The sequence below is a fragment of the Gadus chalcogrammus genome, chromosome 13 (genome assembly GCF_026213295.1).
Source record: "Gadus chalcogrammus isolate NIFS_2021 chromosome 13, NIFS_Gcha_1.0, whole genome shotgun sequence".
In the NCBI taxonomy this organism is placed as follows: Eukaryota; Metazoa; Chordata; class Actinopteri; order Gadiformes; family Gadidae; genus Gadus; species Gadus chalcogrammus.
Window position 1 is genome coordinate 8843048 of NC_079424.1, and position 24851 is coordinate 8867898.

General features: G+C 44.6%; 2 protein-coding genes across 4 annotated transcripts; one reads left to right on the forward strand and one right to left on the reverse strand.

The window, feature by feature from the left end:
• blcap (bladder cancer associated protein) lies at positions 1 to 3815 on the forward strand. Its single transcript, XM_056605842.1, has 2 exons — positions 1 to 72; positions 1645 to 3815. The coding sequence occupies exon 2, from the start codon at positions 1766 to 1768 to the stop codon at positions 2027 to 2029; it is 264 nt and encodes an 87-aa protein (XP_056461817.1). The 5' UTR covers positions 1 to 72; positions 1645 to 1765; the 3' UTR covers positions 2030 to 3815.
• Positions 1739 to 22952, reverse strand: ripor3 (RIPOR family member 3). 3 transcript variants are annotated; one of them, XM_056605841.1, is made up of 25 exons: positions 22610 to 22952; positions 18133 to 18235; positions 17217 to 17393; positions 16889 to 16967; positions 16720 to 16743; positions 16411 to 16464; positions 15678 to 15827; positions 13554 to 13617; positions 13368 to 13411; positions 12878 to 13003; positions 11719 to 11864; positions 10601 to 10703; positions 10175 to 10344; positions 9563 to 9823; positions 9280 to 9391; positions 8636 to 8845; positions 8366 to 8511; positions 8072 to 8183; positions 7552 to 7675; positions 7155 to 7313; positions 6454 to 6618; positions 5866 to 6068; positions 5533 to 5616; positions 5237 to 5327; positions 1739 to 4886 (listed from the first exon to the last, which is right to left on the reverse strand). In XM_056605841.1, the coding sequence occupies exons 2-25, from the start codon at positions 18228 to 18230 to the stop codon at positions 4786 to 4788; spliced, it is 3003 nt and encodes a 1000-aa protein (XP_056461816.1). In that variant the 5' UTR covers positions 18231 to 18235; positions 22610 to 22952; the 3' UTR covers positions 1739 to 4785. The 3 variants fall into 3 exon arrangements, with proteins under 3 accessions (XP_056461816.1, XP_056461815.1, XP_056461814.1); XM_056605840.1 differs by having other exon boundaries at positions 8072 to 8186; XM_056605839.1 differs by having other exon boundaries at positions 8072 to 8240.
• Between the last annotated feature and the right edge of the window lie 1899 nt (positions 22953 to 24851).

A 24851-nucleotide genomic window follows, 5' to 3' on the forward strand; every position in this document is an offset into this window, starting at 1 on the left:
TCTCAGTCTACGAAATTTTGGGGTCCTGAAACGCCAGCTACGCAACTCGGAGTGTGAGCCGCACCATGTCAGGTCTGCCCGCATTTATTTATTTTAAAACACACTCTTCACCACTATTACACACCATAGCGCACAGTATGGCTTGACAAGACCATCTTTGCTGATGCGGTTGCTAGTTTACTTTTATTTACTGCGATAGCGGCCTGGGCGCTTTGACGCTTTCCGTTCGAGCTAACGAATAGCTTAATAGCTAGCTATCAAACATCAGCCTTCTTAGTTGAAATAGCAATAATAGGGTTGAATCCAAGCTGGGTTGTACCTTTTATATATATATACACATATATATATATATATATATATGTGTGTATATATATATATATATTGATAGCTATCGCTGACTCCTACAAACGAGCGATAGTCATGTTACTAATATTAGCTAGTGATATACCATATTGATGTGCGCGTTTCTGTGGCATGAATGTATGGCAGCAGCTGTGATGGACGCTAAACATGGCTCCGAATAAGTCCGCTTGTAGCTTGATATCTCGTCGACACTTCAGTTTGGTTTAATGCACCACTAGAGTGTCAACTGGGCAACTTAATCAGACGATATTTGCGCTTTAAAGCGCATACTGGTTGAACCGGTTCAGCCGCTGAGCGGAACTGGTCGGGCCCTGAACAATCATCAATACTTAAATCATATTTTACAATCACAAGATAGGTTTCATTTTGTTGCGCATTTGAGTTTTATTTTTTTTGTCTATCCAGAGTATTTGTACATCCCCACTCCACGACCGTTCGTCAGAGCGTATGCACAAGCCCTATTACCAAACTCCGAACCATGGGAGACAGAGCTTTCTGTCACGCCGCTCCCTGTCTTTGGAATGCTCTCCCTGACCACCTGAGAGCACCACTGACCCTGGACACTTTTAAAAAAGGCCTAAAAACCTACCTTTTTAAAAAAGCCTTTCATTAGTTGTTTCCTTTGGAGAGACGTTCTCTCTCCAAATTGTAACTTTTACTTTTCTTTTTTTTTCTTATGTAGCACTTTGAGATTGTTTGCTCAATATAAAGTGCATTACAAATAAAATTCATTATTATTTATTTATTATTATTATTACAGAGTGCATTCTCAGAAGTCCATCCATATGGGGCTTATACATCAGAATGCATTATGGGAAGGTTTTTTGGTGATACTCAGCCATATCAGGACTCAAGAAGTGTACATTATAAAATCCTCAACTAAAAAAATATCTTTGTCAAGCGGAAGAAAACTTGACTACAAAACCCATGCTTACAAAATGCGGGTGGTCATTGCTTAATAAATAACAATAAGAAAATGCTATGCATCATGGTATATGGTCGGAAAATGAACGCACATCAGCACTCCCTCCCCAAGTGTCTCTGCCACTGATAAGTGTTGCATTCAATCCCCTTTGGTGGAGCTTAGCGATAGGTTATTGAGAGGAATAATTGATTCCCTGAAACAATCAGAGATGTGAAGCCCTGATTAAACAGAAATCATGCGGGAGCGGTTGAACAGCTCGATTGGCTCGTCCTACAGAGTGTTCACTATATAGGGTGAGGGAATGTGCAACATGTGTATGCCGGAGCCCCACTCACTGCCTCCCTCTCTGTCCTCAGGGCCCACCTGACAGGAAGTACCCGGCTAGCCACTCCCAATTGACATTGCCCTGCGCCGCTTGACAGACCTCCCTCTAGGGATCCCCTCCTCCTCCTCGCGCTCCCACCTCCTCCTCCCACCATGTATTGCCTCCAGTGGCTGCTGCCGGTGCTGCTGATCCCCAAGCCGCTGAACCCGGCGCTGTGGTTCAACCACTCAGTGTTCATGGGCTTCTACCTGCTCAGCTTCCTGCTGGAGCGGAAGCCCTGCACCATCTGCGCCCTCGTCTTCCTCGCTGCCCTCTTCCTCATCTGCTACAGCTGCTGGGGGAACTGCTTCCTGTACCACTGCCAGGACTCAGCCATGCCCCACGCCGGCCACCATCCCGCCATCGGGGCCACCTAGACGGGCGGCGGTGGGAGGGGCCGGGGCTCGATGAGCTCTGGACTGGTTTGGACAGAGGGAGGACAGGAGGCCGTCCCAGTGCGCTGCCGTGCTGTAAAAGGGTGCTTAGATGTGGGCTGTGCTGATGGCGGGAGGGTGGGCCTTGTGCACACGGTGGGTGGGTTCACTGGCCGATGGTCAGGGTTTGTGTACACCTGGGGTATTAGGGGGGTTGAGTTAATGGACGCACCACTGCCATGCTGTAAGAATATGCTGTGGGAAAGGGGTGGGTGGAGGACTGCTAAAGAGCTCGGAGGATGGGATGAATCGTCAACGTGTTACGGGCTCCCGGTCGATCCATTAACCAGGGTTGTCGTCGTCGTCATAGCAGCGTGGACTCTCAGCTTCCCGCTCTGAACCAGAAAAAAAAAAAGAATTCACTGCGTTCCTTGGCAGCCGTGTTGTCTGGACACGCTCCAGAGAAGATGTGTGATGAGGTGGATTTGATTCTCTTGGGACAGTTGCTACGGTGATTATATCCAGCGAACCCCCAATCCCTCTGACCTCGAGGTAAGGGAGGTAGAGAAGTGGACAATCAAAGAACATTCTCTAACCCCCCTGCCCCCGAACAACAGGCGCCGCGGGAGCCCTTGGTCTCATCCTCTTCCTGACCCTCATCCCCCAGACCCTCTACTCTGGAGTTCTGCCGCTCCTTTTGTGCTTTATTCACCGTTTTAATTCACATGCTGATGATTTCCAAAGGGTAAACAAACTGTGAGAAAGAGAGAGACCATCTGCAGGAGGTCAGAGCTGTGTTGTATTCCTCCAGTCGTCAGGCTGGAGGGCTGTACCCTGCCTCCTGTCTGTTCTGTGTTCTACTGCTCATTATTGGTTTTGTTTTTAATTTAAATAAAAGTTTCTTCCTCTCAAAATAAAAACGATTTTTACTTTGGTTAAATTTGCGCTGTAGCTTAAGTTACAGGTTCCTCCCTGGGGGTATTAGGGTTAGAAAAGTCTTAAATTCACACCAGTTAAATAAGAAATCCTCAAAGTAAAGTCTACAATTTAATGGCATATTATTCTTTGTGATGCTGTATGGAGATAAATCCTTAAACCCTTGTTCACATAGCATACATTTTTAAGGTGACATTATACAACCAGTTGTGGGTGTGATTAGCTGTTACAAGCCGTTTTGAAAATCGGCCTCTTCTGACATCACAAGTGGTTGTGTCCACCTAGATAATCACACTAACACCTGGTGGTATAATATGTAACCATTTTAATAATGTTTTTGCAGCGCTTATGTTGTCGAGCTTTATGTCGTGAGCGTAGTTCCACTCCTGCCAGAATCAAACCTTAGTTGGCCTGCAGGTTCTGGCCAAAAAGGTACGAGCCTTAGGGATGGATGATGCTTTGTTTGTCGGACATTGGTAGTCAATTGCAATTTACAGAGTGCTTTGTTGAAATCTGTATATAGCTCTTTCCATTGTTCACACCGACAAGTATGCTGGAGTCATACATATATATTTTTATTTTCTTTGCTGGACAGAGTAAAAAAAAAACGGATTTCATAAATATATATATCTATATCAGTATGATAAAACACAGGTTGCTATACAAAAGCCAGTCGGTTTTCAGATTTTCATAAAGAGAAAATAAGTTTTAGGCAAGCTGAGGGTAAATAACAGTGGAGTGAGGTCACTTCCTGCCATGGTACACTGCTCCTGGTTGGGAACCTCTCACACCCTAAACATTTTCTAAACATTTTCAGAGCTTGCTTCATTCCTTCCCTATTATGTTCCTTCCTACCTTCCATCCTTCTTTCTTATTACATTTCTCTGAGCAGGAGGGATGAGGGAAGGATCCTTCATTTCCCTATTCTCACCCTTCATCCTCCTTCATTTATTATTTCCTTTCCTTTCTGTATTTTTACCCAAGAAATTTTCTTCGTAAAACCCAGAACATAGAACATGTTGGAATATTTACTGCCTCTGTCAAACATCTCTTCACCAGAGAGCCAAGCAGTCCAGATGCTTTCCCAGGTTGTGGTTCCACATCCTCGCCAGCAGGGGACAGCATTTAGCACGTAACGATAGAGATAACGACAGAGCTTCATCACTTTGTTCTATGAGGTGATCTGGTTATGTTTGGTTGTTTAGTATTGTGATCTTGTTCAGTCTACATCTATAATACGGATCTAGGTTTTTTTATTTCTATAATGTGATAATCATGTTTTGGTTACGTAATATGGTCACCTGGGTGATTTGGTTCTATAGTATAATTATCTGTAGGCGATCTAGCTCTATAGCATGGGAATCTAGATCTATAATAAGGGTATCTTGGTGTTTTAGTTCCATAGGAGGGTGATCTACGTCGTTCTAAAGTATAGTTATCAGTAGTAGTTATCTAGGTGGTCTGGTTCTATAGTAGGGTTATCTAGGTGGTCTTCTTCTATAGCATGCTTATCTGGCTGGTCTGGCTCTATAGTATGGTAATATGGGTGGTCTGGATCATAGGGTTATCTGGTTGATATGGTTCTATAGTAGGGTTATCTGGTTGGTCTGGTTCTATAGTAGGGTTATCTGGGTGGTCTGGTTCTATAGTAGGGTTATCTGGTTAGTCTGGTTCTATAGTAGGGTTATCTGGTTGGTCTGGTTCTATAGTAGGGTTATCTGGTTGGTCTGGTTCTATAGTAGGGTTATCTGGGTGGTCTGGTTCTACAGTGGGGTTATCTGGTTGGTATGGTTCTATAGTGGGGTTATCTAGGTGGTCTGGTTCTATAGTATGGTTATCTGGTCGTACTGGTTCTGGTACGTCTCGTCCTGCAGTTCTATGTTGAGCTGGTCCATCTTCTGAAAGCCTGAGTAACCCTTCTTACCTAGGAAGGGAGAAAGAGGGAGAGAAGGGGGGGAGAGATCCAGAGACAGCGATGAGTCTATGGAGGGTTGAAGGAATGAACCGGATGGATAGATGGATATAGGTGTAAATACAGTGTTACTGGATGGGTAAGGGCGGGGTGATAGAAGGGCCGTTGGTTAGAGGGGTGGGTGGATGACGGAGGGATGATGATTGGATGATGGATGGATGGTTGATGATGGATTAATGGGTGACGATGGGGGAATAGATGATAATGATGAATAGAGGGAGGGGTGGGTGGGTGTTGGAGGGATGGGTGAAGGGAGTGAGGGTGGAGGGATGGAGGGATGGGTGATTGAGGGAAGGGTGTACCGAAGGAGAGAACAGTCTCTCTGGCTGCGTTGCGTACGTCCTCATCCTCACTTCTCCACAACTCGGCTACCTGCTGTACACTCTCTGTAGCCTGACACACACACACACACACACACACACACACACACACACACACACACACACACATTAATTAAACTCTGCTACCTGCTGAACACTTTCTGTAGCCTGACTCAGGCACACACGCATGCAGAAAATATACAAAGTTGGGGTCGCAAAGATGTTCAGACCTATATGATGGGGAAACAGGCAAATAAAAGGTCTTTGTGTGTTCTCACTCTGAGGTGTTTGAGGGCCAAACAGGAGGCTTGTTGGATCTTCACCTCGTTCTGCTTCAAGCTCTCTGTGTAGAACACTACTGCCTGGTGGGGGGGAGAGGGAGAGAGAGCGAGAGAGAGAAAGATTACTCTTATTGTGAAGGAGCATCAGTATCTTTTCAAAAGTATTGAGACTCTTATTGTGAAGGAGGGTTTGAATCTACAATCTTGAAACTTTTATTGTGAAGTTAACAGGATCTGTTACTTAACTTTCCTGAAGGCCTAGAAACTCATTGTGAAGTGACAGGGTCTGTCCAAAGTCTTGGGACTCTTATTGTGGAGGGCATTCCGTACCTTATTCCTGAAGGCCTTGCAGCCGAAGCCCCTGGCCAGGCATCTGGATGCAGCCTTACACACTTTGAGGCTGCTGTCCATCTGCAGGCCAGCCAGCGTCTCTAGGGTCACGCCCAGTGGGAGGAGCTCTGCAAAACCACGTCCCCTCAGCTTCTTTAGAGCCCGCCTCCTCTTGGAGCTTCGCAGTGCAGAGAGCAGGTAGACTGAAGCACATACAACAAATTCAGTATATAATACTGTCACACCAGTATACGTGCGTGAGGTACGTACTAGCACTCGAGTACTACTAATACTGTGAAAACATGATTCGTACAGGCTCGTGATGCTTGGGTCTCTTTGACTTTGGTGAATGTCGTGAGTGACGTGAGTGTAGTCAACCAAAGGTGACATCCGGGTATCTTGATAATGTCGTTCAACTGAACAGTTATGTCCATCTTCCCAACTAGTCTATCATACTTCAAGCGTAAACAGTTCTCATTTTCTGGAGAGGTAGCAAACGTGCCTATTTGACAGACAGAATTTGGAGTTTATTCCCTCACAGGCAGCTTATTTTATGAAGCAGCAGAGTTCACACAGTTTTCTTCATACCCTCCCAGGCGAGGCGTGAGATGTGCTGTCCCAGATCCTGGATGCCCCAGCGCTGCAGGTAGACCGACAGCTGGAACACGGTGACTCTGTCTGGGCTGCAGGCGGGCCGGATACAGGGTACCACCATGGAGCTGGCCTGGATCTGCTCCAGAAGCTCCTTGAACACTAGCGGGAAAACAAGCTGGATATCACTTCAATATCCTCCCGGGATATTAGACTTCCTCCAACCTTCAAGGTTGTATGTGTCCGAATCAGACATTCCTTCAGAGCATTGGAGTGCGAGCTCCTTAGGGTTGAGTGAATACAAATCCTAAACAAATATGACTTATAATCAGAAATAAACTTACAAATTGAAAGGTTACGAAAGAACAGACATATTTGCCATTAGCCCGGCTTCTGCCTGCACAGCCTCGACACTGGTGCTTTCATGCGTGGTTCGTGATCTGATTCTGAGCGTAGTAAAGTAAAAAAAAAGTCCCTAATTCGGTGACATCGGGTGATCTTCATGAGGTGAAGGCAATGTGTCGTACAAACAGACATATAAGTGAAGCTCCTCAACTCGTCAGGCATTTATGAACCAGAACATGTCGTCAGGGTGATGGACAGCCTCTGTTGGCTACTCAGGGGACGCAGACTAAATAATGGGTCACCTGAAAGGTCCTCTGTATTGCCCTTGTATTGCGTGATGCTCTGGGCCGTACCTTTCTCTGATTGGCCGGGGTGCTTGGCCTTCAGCTTGTGCGTGTAGCGTTTCCTTAGCGATCTGGAGAAGCTGTCGACATGGCAACAGAATGGAGTGTCGTCGTCAGCAACGCAGTCGTCCCAGAACAAGGACAGGTCCTTCGTCCTCTTGGGAAGTACTGAGGAGGAAACAATAGCAGGTGGATCTACTGAATACCATCTACTGAACATTTTATTAATACAGTTATAATAAGTGGATACTTTATTATAATTACATGAATCAATTATTAATACAGTTTACCATTAGCCTGTAACATAAGACAGACGGTCATAGAGACAGACAGTCAAGCAGACAGACAGAACAGCAGTCAGACCAACAGACAGACAAACAGACAGACAGATGGACGGACTACTGACTGTCTGTAGCATGGTCGTTCTCCAGCATCATGCGAGAGGCGGTTTCCAGCACGTCATGTTGGAGAACGGTCTCCTCTAGCAGATATCTCCTGGCCCCCCCGCTGGAGTCCACCGTGGCCAGCGCCTGAGACCAACCACGACACAGACACACATCCACTGCTCAGGCTGGAGAGGATGGCTTGCATGGGCTTTTGTTTTAACTTGGGAGTGGTCATACATAAGCACTGATGATGCATGGTCATACATCGTGGAACTGGTCTTTGGGTGTAACTGGTCTTTGGGTACATGGCAATACGCCGGGTTCAGACTACACAAATGCAATTGATTGAGTTTCAACACAATTACGCTGTTGCAGGCTAAATTTAAGTGTCGAGGGCGATCATGAACGTTGAAATCGTGATCCGTTGTCTTTACCCTGTGTAGTCTGTCATGGTCAAACACGGTCAGCTGATTTTAGGGTATATCTGGTGTTTTGGTGTGCTGGGTAGTGGTTCTGGTGTGATGGGTGAATGGTACCTACCTCTAAAATAATACTGCAAATGTCCAGGTGAGTCTCCAGAGCCTGGTCAAGACTCCAGTTCCCAGAAGTCAGTGGGGCAACAGGTAGCTGTTCCTCCTCAGAAGCTGATTGGCTGCTGTGGGAAAGAAGGCCCATGCTCTTTATAGTGTTCTGGCGGAAGGAACCAATCCTGAAGGACAAAGAATATCTTTTTTTATTTATCTTCGGTCTGAGCTTCCGATGCATCATCCATCAGTTAATAATTATTTCTATCAATCAGTATATCCATCCTCCACCCATCCAACTTAAAATCACCCAGTGTCTTTCAGTCTCAAGCTCCCCATACAAGAGGTGTCATCTTCTGCATTCAGGTCATTTGACAGGAAGTCAAAGCTTTCCAGGACTTCGTCGACAGCCAGGGTCTCTGCGGATGACGGCTTCTTTAGCAATGAAAGGTTGTTCTAGTGAAAGAATGAACAAAAATACATCCAAATATACATTGGTGTTTTTTTTTATAACATGTATTTAACTGTATATCAACGCAGACGAATGTATGTTGTGTTAGTAATAGGTATATGCTCCTACCTTCAGTATTGTAGCCAGGTGGTTCACCTTAGAGTTGAGGGCCCTCAGTTCCTTCTCTTGCGCCTCCTGGTGGTGGAGGAGGGTCTCTAGCCGGGTGATCAGGACCCCCAGCCTGGCTGCCTGGAGCCGGCGTTGGGGCCCGCTCACCTCCAGCCCCCACGGACCCCCGGCTGGGCGGCTGGGCTGGGCAGATAGGTCCTCTGTGGACCCCTATCACAATATGGAAGCAGAGAGGAGATTATACTTTATTAACCACCGAAGGGAAATCCGTGAAATTAAACGTTACAGAAAATACTTTGAAGTTAAATCATTTTCTTTTTTTTGTATGATTAGCCGTTATGAAAATCACAAGTGGGCGTGTCCACCTAGATGTATGACATATAGATGAGCAACGTTTGCTATAGTCCACTGTGTAGGCTGGTAGACTGATCTATCCAGCATAAATCTAGGTGAAAAGTGGACACGCCCCCCACTTGTGATGTCAGAAGAGGCAGTATTCAAAACGGCTTGTAGTGGCTAATCACACTCACACCTGGTTGTATAATATGTCACCTTTTAATGTGAAAGGGTAATGCCCATACTGGGGAGTCTTAAGTGTGTGGCTTTAGCCTTCCTCTAGAGAGAGGGGAATGCGGGTGTCCTACCTGCCCGTTGTCGGTGTCCTGAACTGGGGCAGGGCTCGGTCCGATGCCTTGGAGGTCTCGGTGGTCTAGCTCTCCTACTGGGTTCTTTCTGAGGATGTCTGGAGTGCTACACCTGTTAGCATCGCAGCAATAAATAGTTATTTATATATCGGGTTGGAAGATCTCTAACTTATTTTAAGTATAGATGTAGATAAGTAGAAGGTTAGCAGTAGTGTACCAAACAGTTTAATAGAGAAGTAGATAGAGTTCCGTTTTTTAGATTGGTATTAAGTCGTTTTCTAACCTTGGTGGAGCCAGCAGGGAAAGTGTTTTATTCTCCAGTTGTATGAAGGGAGTCTCCCCTCCTCTCCAGTGCTCCTCTGTCCCCTCTCCTCCCTCCCCCTCCATCCTCACCCAGTCCTGTTTCTCCTCTCCTCCCTCCCCAACAGCCCTCCTCCTCTTCTCACTCCCCCCTGAAGGGAGCTCTGTGGGGCTCGGGACCCCCAGGGAGCGCTGTGCTGGGCTTCCCCCCAGACTGCAGCCCTGGCTGGGGTCCGAGCCCTGGCTGTGGGCGGGTTGGTATGTTAATCAAAGACATGAAATAAATGCAACGCAATATACTGTTGAGGACACCGCTGTCCTAAAATCCTTTTTCACTCAACAATATGTACATGCTGTTAACATACGGAATAACTAATCTGGTAGGGTACTAGTTAAGGCTCTAACTCACTAATCTGCTCAGTACTGCTAGCTCACCAGCTAACAAACAAACTAACAAAGGGAATAGTTACTAATAACTAACTCACTTTACCCACTTACTCACCAACTAACCGATTATCATCGATCTAACCAGCTAACTGCAATAACTTGTAAATTGATAACTGTACATTATTACACTTCCAACAATTGATCTTACCTGGGCTGGTCTGTCGGGCTTAGGGGGCTGTCAGAGCAGGTGATTTTATCGGTTGGAATGAGGGTGGGGTCAGACATGTAGCTGAGTAAGGACACTCCTCCTCTAGAGGGGCGGGCTCTGGGGATGAGAGACTGCATGGATCCCTCTCCGTCCTGCAGATGAACCATAGACTAGAGAGAGAGAGAGACATGGACATAGATAGAGAGATAGAGAGGGGGAGTAAGAGAGAGAGAGAAAGAAAGACTGGTGTGGACTAGAGTATATGTGTCTTTGTATAAATGTGGTTGCGTGTAGTGTATATTCTGTTTAACGTGTGTGTTTGGGTCTACTCACTACAAAGGTATTAAGTATTGTGTGTAGGCCGTATAGTGTGTGCACACAAGGAAGTATAAAGTGCAGTGTGTATTTGGTGTATAGTTTACTCACTATGAAGTATTTCTCAGTGAAGGAGGTGGAGGTTCTGCTGTAGGAACTCTTCCTTCTTGAGGACACAGGACGCAACCGGTCCCCACACACACTGTCAAACGGACTACACACACACACACACACACACACACACACACACACACACACACACACACACACACACACACACACACACACACACACACAGCTGTAAGTCATTAATGGTAACCACAATCTATCAGAAACTTGAAACTTGTTCCATAGGCAGACAGTATTATTGATGTGTGTGGGTGTGTGTGTGTGTTGTGGGGAGAGGGGGATAAGTGAGCCTGTGGTGTGTGTGTGTGTGTGTGTGTGTGTGTGTGTGTGTGTGTGTGTGTGTGTGTGTGTGTGTGTGTGTGTGTGTGTGTGTGTGTGTGTGTGTGTGTGTGTGTGTGTGTGTGTGTGTGTGTGTGTTGTGGGGGGAGGGGGATAAGTGTGTGTGTGTGTGTGCATGGGGGGTCGATTATGGGGGCAAGTGGTGTGTGTGTGTGTTGGGGGGTATTTCCTGTGAAAGAGGGTTCCTCCATGATGGAAATGCATGCAATGTTCTACAATGAGAGCATAGGAACATAGAGCTCCACAACCCCTTTGTTTGAGCGCAGAGCTCATGGAGTTCGGCTTTCGGTAAACTTTTTTTTTTTTTTTTTTGAATTAGAATAAGTGTGTGGAGCAGGAATGTAGCAAGCTGTATGTTTTGGCTTGCATTGTACAGGACTCTACTCTATTGCGGACATGTTAATGTAAAAACACACAAAACACACAGTGTGGGTACACAGTGTGCAGTTTGAGCTGTGGGGACCTGTTGTGGCTCTGTGGGGACCTAGGGTTGCTCTGTGGGGACCTGGGGTTGCTTTGTTGGGACCTGTGGTGGCTCTGTGGGGACCTGTGGTGGCTCTGTGGGGACCTGTGGTGGCTCTGTGGGGAGCTGAGGTTGCTTTGTGGGGGCCCGTTTTGGCTTTGTGGGGGCCTGTTCTGCCTTTGTGGGGACCTAGGGTTGCTTTGTGGGGACCTGTTGTGGCTCTGTGGGGACCTGGGGTGGCTCTGTGGGGACCTGGGTTTGCTTTGTGGGGACCTGTGGTGGCTTGGTGGGGACATACTTCCAGGTAACCTCTAGTTGGAGCTTGATGGTCCCCAGCTCGGTGACGTCCACCAGCATGAGCTGCGGCCGAGCCACAAAGAAGTCGGCGCTGGCGCACGTTACCATGCCGACTAGCAGCTGGCTAAGGCCCTTGGCTTCCGTCACCTGAACAAGAAAACACAGAGACATGAGAGAGAGGGAGACGGAGGCTGATCCGGAACGTTCTATGAGACATTCTAGAACGGTGGTTCTCAACTGAGGTGCGTTCAAGTTCAGCGAACATAGGCGAACGTTCGCAACGAACGCGTTGACATTAAACAATTAATTTTGAACGATTTTTGAACACCGTTCTAAACAAACTGTAAACGAAAAAAATGGATACGAAGGCCATGGTATTAGCGGCAGCCTCCATGTTAATGGAAGAGTTTACAGAAGAGGGTTTGCAAGTGGTCGACCTCGTTGAAAGCCTACTGCAGACAACCAGTACGGAAAATTCAAGAATAGAGGGCTACGTCACCGAAGTTGTACCCACTTACTGCGATATAACGTTCAAATCGCATTTTAGGATGCAAAAGACAACAGTTGAAGTAAGGGTGTAGATAGGCTATATGAAACGTTTTATCTATTGATTTCTGTGTAGGAAAGGAGTAAATGATTTCAATATAGTTTAGTTTAATGCCATGGCAACGAATGTCACGTAGCCGAAGTGTTTGTGGAGAACTACCTCTTCAGACAGTTTGCCTATGTTCCTAAACGTTTGCTTGCTTATGTTAGTTTAACGGAAAATGTTTAAAATCGTTTGCGAACGTTCGCCTATGTTTGCGATTCTGAACGCACCTCTGGTCTAGCCTCAGGAGCCACATGTGTCATTATCACAGCCCGAAAATATAAAAAAAGTTTGACCAATATTGCAGTAATAAGCAATGCCTTCATGAACTAAAAACATGGAGCGAACAAAAAGCTGCGACAAATGAGTCGCAACTCAATTAAATAGTACGACTTTGAAACATGAATTAAGATTGAAGACATTGGTGAATTCATGGGCTTCTTTCTGAAGATCAAGGTTTGAAATATGCTCTGCTGCAACCCACTGAAAATGCCGTTGCGAACACAAGAAGCATATAGACCCAGAGAGGGGTGTAGTGTGTGTAGTGGGTGTGGGTGCCTGCCGTTTATACCTTGATCTCAAAGTTGTGGTGTGTGTGCGGGAGGAAGACCATTTCCTCTTCATCCCAGAGCTGCGAGTCATCTGATTGGATCTTTCCGCGGATCCTCCACCGCTGACGACCCAATCGCACCACCACCTAGTCAGGTGATGTCATCATCAGGTGACGTGATGTCATCATCAGGCCACGTGAAGTCCTCAGGTCACATGATAATGTCAACCACAGTCTGACTAATGAATCCATTCAGTCTAGTCAGTCTAAATTAATTGATTCATTATAATTAATAACTATAATGATTTAATTATAAAAGTTGCAGTATTTCAGTTAGTATTTAACCTCAGCAGTACATGAACAGTTGCAGTATTTCAGTTAGTATTTAACCTATACGGTACATAAACACTTTCAGTTTTTCAGTTAGTAATTCATCTCTACGTTACATGAACAATAGCAGTATTTCAGTACTTAACCTCACCAGTTCCACCAGTTATGCTGGGAGACTCACCTCAAACTGGTCTCCAGGACAGAGTCTAGCGAACCCGATTAGCCCTGCAACACACAATACAGCATGACAAACGTGTGTGTGTGTGTGTGTGTGTGTGTGTGTGTGTGTGTGTGTGTGTGTGTGTGTGTGTGTGTGTGTGTGTGTGTGTGTGTGTGTGTGTGTGTGTGTGTGTGTGTGTGTGTGTACCTTTCATCTTGATGTGTAACTCTCCCAGTAATATTTCTAATTCTCCTTCCATTGCTGACATATCCTTGGGAAACAAACAACCATAAATGAATAACTTCATTGTTCATGATTAAAGTAACATGAATTGGGCACATGACCACCATTAAAGAACTGTATCCTGATCCAAATTCAGTTGAGTATAGCTTTGTATATTCATATATTATACATTTGCTATGAGGTAAGGAAGTTGACAGAAAAATGCATATTTGCTTAGTTTAGTGAGTTAGTGAAATTGAGAGGCATGTTCATGAGTACATCTTACTGTATAAACATTTTACATTGTTTTCTTACTGTGATTTATTATTTGTCATTTATTTTGTTACAGACCCATTTTTCTTTTTATCTGCTTTCACTATGAAAATGCGTATCATAATACCATTTTTATTGAAATTGGGTGAGGCCGGCAAAGAGAGCGGGAAGGTTTTGAGAAGGAGAAACTAACAGACAGGGAGGAAAGGAGAGTGAGAGAAAGAAAATAGAGAGAAAGAGAGATAGGCAGAGAGAGAGGCGGTGTAACTTGGTCTTTCTTTTTGTTTAAATGATCCTTAGCCCACAACGCAGTCTAGGGAACATCTATCCCATAATAATAAGACTACCATCCTAATGCTCAGGATTCTCCTAGATTCTTGAGTAATTAACATCATTTTGTGGGGACTGAAATGGTTTCGGTTTGCATTTCTGATGAGTGATCTTTAAACAATTCGACAGAGACTCTCTGTTCAGGCTTGATGAAGGACCAATCGGAGAGCTTAGATTCATCTCAGTCTCTCTGGAAATACATTGTTAGTTTAGTTTTCATTTCATGACCACATTATACTCTGGAAACTCTTGCTTGGGAAAAGACACACGGGTTCTGTACGTTATCTGACCGCGACCCACCTCCAACTGGACATGACCCATTCTGAGTCCTGACCCTGAGCCCTGGTTAAGAGGAATTCATCTCTCTCTCTCTCTCTCTCTCTCTCTCTCTCTCGCTCTCTCTCTCTCTCTCTCTCTCTCTCTCTCTACCCCCCCCCCTCTCTCTCTCTCTCTCTCTCTCTCTCTCTCTCTCTCTCTACCCCCCCCCTCTCTCTCTCTCTCTCTCTCTCTCTCTCTCTCTCTCTCTCTCTCTCTCTCTCTACCCCCCCCCCCCTCTCTCTCTCTCTCTCTCTCTCTCTCTCTCTCCCGCTCCCCTTTTAAGATCCAACTTAAATAATACCAGATGTCAAATTTAACAAACGTATAAAAACAATGATTTATTAATCATGACTTTTATGTTTGTGTTGAATGTTGAACTTAAATAATGAGCTGATAATGAGCAGCACATAGTTACTGATATACTACCTAGTATATCAGTAACTATAGTAATTATCTATCATCATCATCATCATCATCATCATCATCATCATCAGTGTGGTGCCTTTGATTGTGTTTATCCCTGACCCTGTCTGGTGAACACTTGTTTAATGTTTATTTTACCTGCTTATTTAAAAAAGATAAAATAGTGTTTTAAATAACAACAGATGTCTGAGACAGGCGTTTTTGAGCAGCAACGTAGCAGCTACAGCTACATAGTGCCATCTTCATAGCAGTAGCTTGCAGCTACATAGCACCAGCTACAAAGCATAGCAGGCTAATACATAGCACCAGGTACATAGCATTTGCTGGGCAACTACCTAGCAGTGCAAGCCATTTAAAAATGTTCCCTTTCGTGACATCACAACACCAGGTCCAGGTGAATGATGGCTTTATCAGCCTACCGGTTGACAAAGTCCCCTGGGATGACTGGTAGGCTTATCTATCCATCATACATGTAGATGGACACTCCCACTTGTCTCAAGTTGGTAAATTCAAATCACACCTGTTGGTAAAATAGTGACCCCTCACAATGCATAACGTAAAGACCCTTTCAATCACACATTAAGTACTGCACGTACTGTACAATGCAGCGCTTGTGCACGCTCTATCTCTCTCACACACACACACACACACACACACACACACACACACAGACACACACACACACACACACACACACACACACACACACACACACACACACACACACACACACACACACACACACACACACACACACACTCCTACCTGCAGGCTGTGTGTGTGTGTGCGGTTGAGCTCCAGCAGGCTGTCCCTGGAGGCCCGGGTGGAGGGAGAGAGAGAGAAGGCTTTCTTCATGTTGATCGCCCCTTGACTCAGCCTCCATTGGATGCAGTACATCTCATAGAGCTCCTCCAACTGAAACACAAAGCACTATGGTAGTACTACAGTACTACTACAGTACCACTACATCTCATGGAGCTCCTCCACCTGAAATACATAGCACTACGGTAGTACTACAGTACTACTACAGTATTACTACATCTCATAGAGCTCCTCCACCTGAACCACGTAGCACCACGGTAGTACCACAGTGGTAGTACATCTCACACAGCTCCTCTCAGTGGTACTACAGTTCTACCTCAGTACCTCAACTGTTGATTGATTGTTTTATGAGTAAGGCATGCAGCGTACTTAAAAATAAATGGATTTTCTTTGACATAGAAAATAGTTTTATACTCAGTTTGGTTGCTGAACGTTCCATTATAGTTGAAAACAGTGTGGGGTCAATTGAGGAAGGGGAAATCAAATCAAAGTGAATCACCCCGGCCTTGCATATCTGACTAATCCAACTTAATCTTGGCATTGCCGTCATCTGTTTTTTGCAAATTAAGGAATCTTGGAGGCGCAAGAAGTGCCGCAAGCTGTGTTCTTTTTGTTTTTGTTAGCAATCACATCATCAACTGTTTCTGCTTGACGTATGCGGCCTGCTTTAGCATACCTTGCTATTGTGGAACTCGAGTCTACGGATGTAGCGCTCCAGGGCCCGCATCTCCTGCAAATCACATCTCATGTTAGCATTGCATACTGTTAACACTCAAATAATAACTCATCATAGTACCGATTAGGAGAGAAAAACTGTTTTAATAACATTACTACCCAAAGCGAGGTTTAGCATAGACTGCTTTTAACATTTTAACAATACCAATCATAGCAGTGGTGACCATAGCAAGCTGTATAATATCTGCACTATCACTATCTGAAGCATCACAAGCATAAGCATCAGGTTGCTGGTTAAGCTAACTGTTACCTTTTCCAGGTCATAGAGGAAGGCCTGCGAACACAGAGAGACAAGAGTATCATCAATGACGCACAACACACACACACACACACACACACACACACACACACACACACACACACACACACACACACACACACACACACACACACACACACACACACACACACACACACACCAGTCTTGAGTTCCTCTTGGTCTCTCTCTGGTGAGACGACAGGAAGTCCATCTCCGTCTGGTGAACCTTCAGGTACTCCCTACAGGAGGTGACATGTACAGTGTGTGTGAGTGTCAAGGTGATTCATACACTTAATAGTAAACATAGCTGAGTCCTGAAGTACTTCATAGTTAAGTACTATCACAGGTGATGCGGTACCAGTAAGTGTACTAGTACTAGCTAACGTACTGTGGTAATAATTAGTGTAGTACTAACTTAAGTACTGTGGTACTAGTTAGTGTAGCAGTAGCTGAGGTACTTTGGTCCTAGTTAGTACTAGCTTACGTACTGCAGTCCGTCGCGCAGCGCTCTGAAGATTCCATCCACCTGCTCCGGGGGCTGACCCAACATGACCCCGCCCACTCTGGACATGACCCCGCCCACTCTGCTGGGATACAGGTGCATCCTTGGAGCTCTGTTACTATTCAGAGACTTGGAGCGTAGAGAGTGACGAACTGAGGGGGGTCTGAGAGAGAGAGAGAGGGAGAGAGGTAGAGAGAGAGAGAGAATTCATAATAAGGTATTAAACATCTTCCCCTCTTTTTATTTGTATGGGCCTCTGTTTTGTGTCATTGCCCTCCTGCCTCTTGCTGTGTGTGTGTGTGTGTGTGTGTGTGTGTGTGTGTGTGTGTGTGTGTGTGTGTGTGTGTGTGTGTGTGTGTGTGTGTGTGTGTGTGTGTGTGTGTGTGTGTGTGTGTGTGTGTGTGTGTGTAGTACACACAGAGACAGGAAGAGCATTCCAATTGAAGTGAACATTTCGTTTCTGGAACAAATAGAATCCTGGTTTAGTACTTAGGGGAAATACTATTGAGCGTTTAATGGGACAGACTGGTTTAGTGTTTAAGGGGACATGCTGCTTTGGTGTTGAGGGGGACATGATGCTTTAGTTTTAAATGTTGGTAAAGTGTTTAAAGGGACCTGGTTTATTGTTTAAGGGGTTCTGGTTGAGGGTCTGCTAAGCACTCCATGATTGACCTGTATCTGCATTAAACAATCTCTTCATAGCTGATGAGTCTATTAGGAGATGTCTATGTAATGCTTGCTGTCAGGTTCTCTGGATGAGAAACAGACTCGGGGAGACAGCATTTCCTCAGCAGACAGAGCCAGGGGATTTTCACATCAACATGTCGTAAAGTGTCTCCATGAGTGTACAAGTATTTGAGCATATGGGGCGCCGTTGTTGGCTGTGAGCCCTTGTCACTCACCGCCATTGTCCTGTCAGGGAGCTGAAGCCAGTGAATGACCGGCTCCTCTGGATCAAACTGCCGTTGGATGGCGAATCAAAATGTAGCTTGACCGACATCCTCTCTGGACAGAGAGAGAGGAATAGAGAGGGGATTAATACAATACTACACTTCTTTCATGTCCATTTATCAGTTTGTCCATCTGTCTGTCTGTCTGTCTGTCTGTCTTTCTGCCTATCTTTCATATTGTAAACATTTGTCTTTTAAACTTCCAGCCAAAAGGTTTTTGGTAGGCTTTATATGGTTTATAAAGATTATATGGTTTTTATAATATACATATTTCCCATATCTATTTAGTTGATATGTTTCATAAAGTCTGTATCGTTTGTATAGTTTTAATGATAATACAATTGATGTGGAATGAGGGTCTTTCTTTTGGAGTATGTCAGCTTGTCACTGCAGGGGAGTGTTTATCCCTGGATCAGCGCCAGCTCCACGCTGATTGGCTCCTCAGGCAGAGGTCAAGGGTGAACACTGACTAGTGTCCCCTTGGGTGAAGAACTATGCTGCTCTGGAGAACAGAGAACTTTTACCCTCTGAAGAGACATGGTTATGTTGTTCTCCATAAAATGTGGTTGTGATCTCTTTATCTGTCCTCCCTTGCAACATTTTTACAACTTTGGAGTTTAGAGAGGACGATAAACAAGGACAAACACAACTAAGAGAAAATGGCGAATATGTTGCATGGACTGTTGTTGAAGCAACAGATCCAAGACATATTTACGGTTAAAGTTACGGTTCTATAGAATTAATATCTAGAAGTTATCGATCGCGAAAGTAAAGAACTAGAAGGTGTAGATCTAGAAAGTAAAGTACTTTGCGCAGATCTAAGTTAAAAACAACAAGCTACTTTACATTAACATTTACACTTAGGGCATTTAGCATAAACTATTATCCAAAGCAAATTACCATTGTACATTTGTGGAATAAAGGTAGAATAAACAATATATCGCTGTCGGTGCAGTGAAGATATTCATAAAAACAAGTGCCAAGCACTTACAATTGCTAGGTTAACCAATTCCCGTATACAGTAAAGATAGCTAGGATAAGCTACTTCTTGTTAGAGTTGATGGAGGGATAGGTTGGGCAAGGAGGGGAAGCAAGGGGAACAAAGAATTGGAAGAAATGAAAGCTGCAATAGATACAGCGAGCAGGAGGAAAGAGAGGGAGTAAGAGAGAGACAAAGAATATTGGAGGTTTTTGCTCTCTCTCTCTCCCTCCAACCCCTTTCTCTCTCTCTCTCTCTCACACTCTCTCTCTATTTTTCACTCTCTCTCTATGTGATGATTTATGGTTTAATAACTATGGTTTAGCAACTATGGTGACGATGGTTACTGTGGCTTTCGAATCAGGATTAAAACTATCTCAAATAACTTAATCCTTCCATCTGTTGACTTTAACTCTCTCTCTCTCTCAATCACGAAAACACGCACGCACACACGCACGCGCGCATGCACGCACGCACGCACGCACGCACGCACGCACGCACGCACGCACGCACGCACGCACGCACGCACGCACGCACGCACGCACGCACGCACGCACACACACACACACACACACACACACACACACACACACACACACACACACACACACACACACACACACACACACACACACACACACACATACATATACACATACATATACACACTATAGATTCAACATATTTGGACTCCAAAGTGCACAGATGCTCAGGGATGTTTATTTGCATGCGCAATGTGGATTACAAATGCCTGCATAACCACACAGATCCATTATGTCTATTGTAGTCCAGTCTAGTCTAGTCTATTATGTTATATCATATTATTTGATATTATAATATTATATTTAATTATAATCTATTGTACTATATTTTAGCGTAGTCTGGTCTGGTCACTTCTGGTCTGGTCTAGTATGATGTGGACACACCATTGCACATAAAATCTGTTATTTACATTTCCTGGTTAGGAAGTGTGCGCGTGTGTCTGTGAGGTTGTGTGTGTCTCTCTGAGGTTGTGTGTGTGTGTGTGTGTGTGTGTGTGTGTGATACTCATTTGCCCTGTTGAGAATCAGGTGAGTGGGTTCAAACACGGACACACACACACACACACACACACACACACACACACACACACACACACACACACACACACACACACACACACACACACACACACACAACCTCAGAGAGACACACACAACCTCACAGACACACACGCACGTGTGTGTGTGTGTGTGTGTGTGTGTGTGTGTGTGTGTGTGTGTGTGTGTGTGTGTGTGTGTGTGTCTATGTTCTTATGAAGAAGGTAACCTGAGCAATGGTCTTATATTCAGCCCAACAGCCCCCACACCATCCCTCTCTGTAGGACACAAAACAACCCTCCTGATGGTGTTTTAAAATTCTGCATGGAATAACGGATTGTTTACTCTCTGTAGAAGGGCAGGATCTATAAAGAAAAAATGCATGCTTCTCACGCCTTAACCCTCCCCTCCCCAGATTAACTCAGACAAATATTGTGTGTAATTTGTGATGCCGCTAATAGTGCTGTTATATGCTGTGAGCAACCTCATAAATCAGGGAGTAACCAATAATCTCCCACGGTTGAACGATGAAGGCTCAAAACTTTAAAGTTAAAAAGTGAAGTAGAAGGAAAGAAGTAGAAGAAGAAGGAAAATAAGTAAAATAAGGCAATGCAATAGAGGTAGAAGAAGGATAAGAAGAAGAAGAAAAATAAGAAGAAGCTATTCCTTATTAATCCCTGAAGTGAATTCATTCTCTACATCTAACCCATCCTAACCAGCTAGGGCAGTGGGCTGCCTGCCAGGGTAGCTCTTGGGGAGCAACTCCAGTTTTTAGTGCGCTAGTGGTGCAGTGGGGCAATCTTGTGTTATGCTGGGTTCGTTTTTAGATGTTTTTTGTTAGAAATGTTTCCCACATTTTTGACTGAATATAAAACCAGAGACAAATCAGAAATAAACTTGAATCACAAAAAATAAAGATGTTGCAAAGAGCAAAGAATATTCTCTGAATGGGACTGAGTATGGCACAGTGCATCCTCAGATACTATTCTGAATATTTAAATACTGCTGGATCAGGAAGGTGGAGTTTGTGTGTGTGTGTGTGTGCGTGCGTGCGTGCGTGCGTGCGTGCGTGCGTGCGTGCGTGCGTGCGTGCGTGCGTGCGTGCGTGCGTGCGTGCGCGCGTGTGTGTGAGTGAGAGAGACCAGTTGATACATGTTCAACAGAACCCCGTTGGCCAACCAGTTCAACTAGTCCAACACCAGAATGGGAGTGCCTTGTTTCATCTGCTCATCCGTTGTGTGGATCAGGCTGAGTAGAGCAAATAATCAACAATATTCACCTCTCACGTTAATAATCAATAATCATTTTTGTCGTCCCACACTGATTCTGTAGTTGCTCTACTCTACTCTACTGTACTTAACACTTGTTTCTACCCTACTCTACACTTACTCTACTCTACTGTATTCCGCACTACTATAGTTGCTACTCTTCTCTACTCCCATACTCAATGATACTATATTATATAACTGTAAAATGTAAAGGTGGACTATTTGTCTTGTCAACTGTTAAGACTTATCACAAAGCCTAGGATTATATTCAACCAGTAGCATCAAAGACGATCTGGTGAACTGGTCCACTGACCTCGTCTCAAAGAAGCCTTCACACTCCTGCTAATTAAAGAGCAGCCTTCAGATTATTCAATTAAACAACAATGAGACCTTATGTAGACTTTGTGACATCACAAAGGCCCCCCTGGCGTTCTGACGACCCACATGCATTGTTCCCTAATTTGAGAACCTCGATTATTCTTTGCAACACACACACACACACACACACACGCACACGCACGCACACGCACGCACACGCACACGTACACACACGCATACTTTATCCAGCTCTGCCAAAACAAAACCAGAAATTCAGGAGTACCAGCCTGTCTGCCAGCTGATGTGTGTGTGTTTGTGTGCGGATGTATGTGTGTGTGTGTGTGTATATAAATATTTGAATACATAAATATGATAAATATATTTATTAATTAAATAGTAACAATGCTTGCCGCGTAAAAACCATCAGGTCAGAAACCATTATCTAGGTCAATCGAGGTTACCGACCACAAGCCAAGCAACCTTACCCGGGCCGGGCTGACCCGTGCTTTCCCACGCTTGCACGTCCTACCCTGCGCTTACTCTGTGATGATGAAAAACATTTATCAAATGTATCTAACATAAAATATATCAAAAGATTTAATGGGAACCGTATACCTTGACTATAGTGGAAGAACATTCATTGTAACCAGTACCATAGCGGTCTCAGAAACACAATGCAAGATTACAATAAATCTGATGAGTAATACTAACGTAGAAGGAGAGGCAGAAGTCACGTAGTCCTCATAATATATCTAACAATAATTACATACTTTAAGTGTACTCACCACTGGCTGGGGATGTGAGCTGGTCAGTGCTGCTTCACAACACACACTGTCATATCGACACACACAGCCCTGAGCTGTGTGTGATAGGCAGCTGTCTGCTGGCTGACTGATAGCACGCACGCCGAGCCTCTCCTTCACCCCCAAATCAATTTTAAAAACAAGAAACGTTTCAGCCAGATATAAACTGTCAGTCTTTTGCCTGTCTGTCAGTCGTCTACCTGTCTTTCTGTCTGTCTTTCTATCTGTCTGTCCTTCTATCTGTCAGTCTTTCTGCCTGTCTTTCTGCCTATCTTTCTATCTGTCTGTCTGCCTCTCTACTCTAAGCTGCTCAAGCAACCCAGTTAATTCCACTATTTGGTTTTTCTTCTCCTCCTTTGTCCCACCCCTTTTCTTTAAACATTCTCTCTCTCTCTCTCTCTCTCTCTCTCTCTCTCTCTCTCTCTCTCTCTCTCTCTCTCCCAATATCTCCTTGCTGTTTCTCTCAGTAGATCCAGCTGTTCTAAGCCACCCCCCTTTTTTCCAACTTAGTCTCATTCTACACACCAACGCTGACACACACACACACACACACACACACACACACACACACACACACACACACACACACACACACACACACACATGCACAAAGGCACTGTTGCATTGAAACATCATGATTGGGAGGGTAAGCTCTCTTTCCCTGACTCCCTTTCTTCTCATTCTCTCTCTCTCTCTCTCCCCCCCGCACACACACTGTGCTGACCAACTGTCACCTGACTCATCATATGATCAGCCACACCTGCAAATCTCACCTATGCCACAAGCTTGAAAAGATAAGTTAAGGCCAAGATAAGTTAAGAAGAGGGGATTTTATTTAAGTCAAGTTTAGATGTGGGGAGTTAAGTTGAGTTAAGGAAGGTTAAGATAAAATGAGATGAGGGGAGCTAGTTTTAGATATGATGAGGTGAGTGAAGTAAAGATGAGACACGGTGAGTTAAGTCATGAGATGAGGGGAGTGACGAGAAGGGAGGAGGAAAGAGAGGGACAGGAAAAGATGTGCGGGGGAAAAGGTAGGATGAGACAAGGGAAGGAGGATGAGAGGGGGAGAGGATAAGGGGAGAGGAGAGGAGGTGGAGAGAATAAAAGAGAAGATAGTGAAGAAGAGAAGAGGCGAGGAGGAGAGGAGAGAACAGTACAGAGGATAGTTTGATCCGTTGCATGTTTGTAGTGTTGTGTGTGGGAGACGGTTGGAACCTCCACCAGCTCAGACCAACATGTGTGGCTGGAGCAACACATCTGGAGTCTGGTCGCTGTTTAGCATTCCAGCTACAGAAAGAACAACACACACCAAAGAGAAGGAGAGAGGGGGGCGGGGGCTAGGCAGGAGAGAGAGTGAGAGAGAGAGAGAGAGAGAGAGAGAGGGAGAGAGGGAGAGAGAGAGAGAGAGAGAGAGAGAGAGAGAGAGAGAGAGAGAGAGAGAGAGAGAGAGAGAGAGAGAGAGAGAGAGAGAGAGAATAATGATGGGCAGATACCAGAGAGATAGACATAGAGAGCTGTGATCTGTAGTAGAATGCCTCTCTCTAGTGTTTGCTTGGTGTTATGAACTTGTCACCAGTACATTTAGTGTGCTTAACGGGTTCACCCGTGTATTCCACATGGGTGCTACTTTAACTCAGACAAGTCTAGTGAAAGATATGTTTTTCCCCACTATATAGCAGTATAGAAATATAATGATATATTACTTAATAATAAATTATTTTGGCATCAAACCATACAGACACATTTCACCCAACAACAGCAGAAATGTGTCATTGTTGTAGTGCAATGCACGATGACAGCAGGTTCATAGGACATGCGTGCCGGGTCTGTTCTGTGATTGTTGACACCTTCGTCCCTGACGTCATCTAGTTTTTATTCTATATATTGGAATAGTGAATAGTTGTTTTAAATATAGAATCGTTTTTTTTTATATAGTTTACTTTTACAGAAGAGCTGTTTTGTTATAATTGTAGCGGAGTTACTTTTATGAAGTTCAGAACAACTGTGATAAAGGACAGACTGCAGCTGTGATGAAGGGCAGACTGTTACTGTATCGAAGGGGGTAAAATGTGATTGGACAGATTTTAATAAAGGATAGACTGTAACTGTGATAAAGCTTGGCCTGAAGCTGTGATAAAGTCCTGCGCTAATTAACTTGACTGGAAGATAATTGTAAGCCAATTGAATAGATCACTCGTCACATTAAAGGATGAATTATTAATAG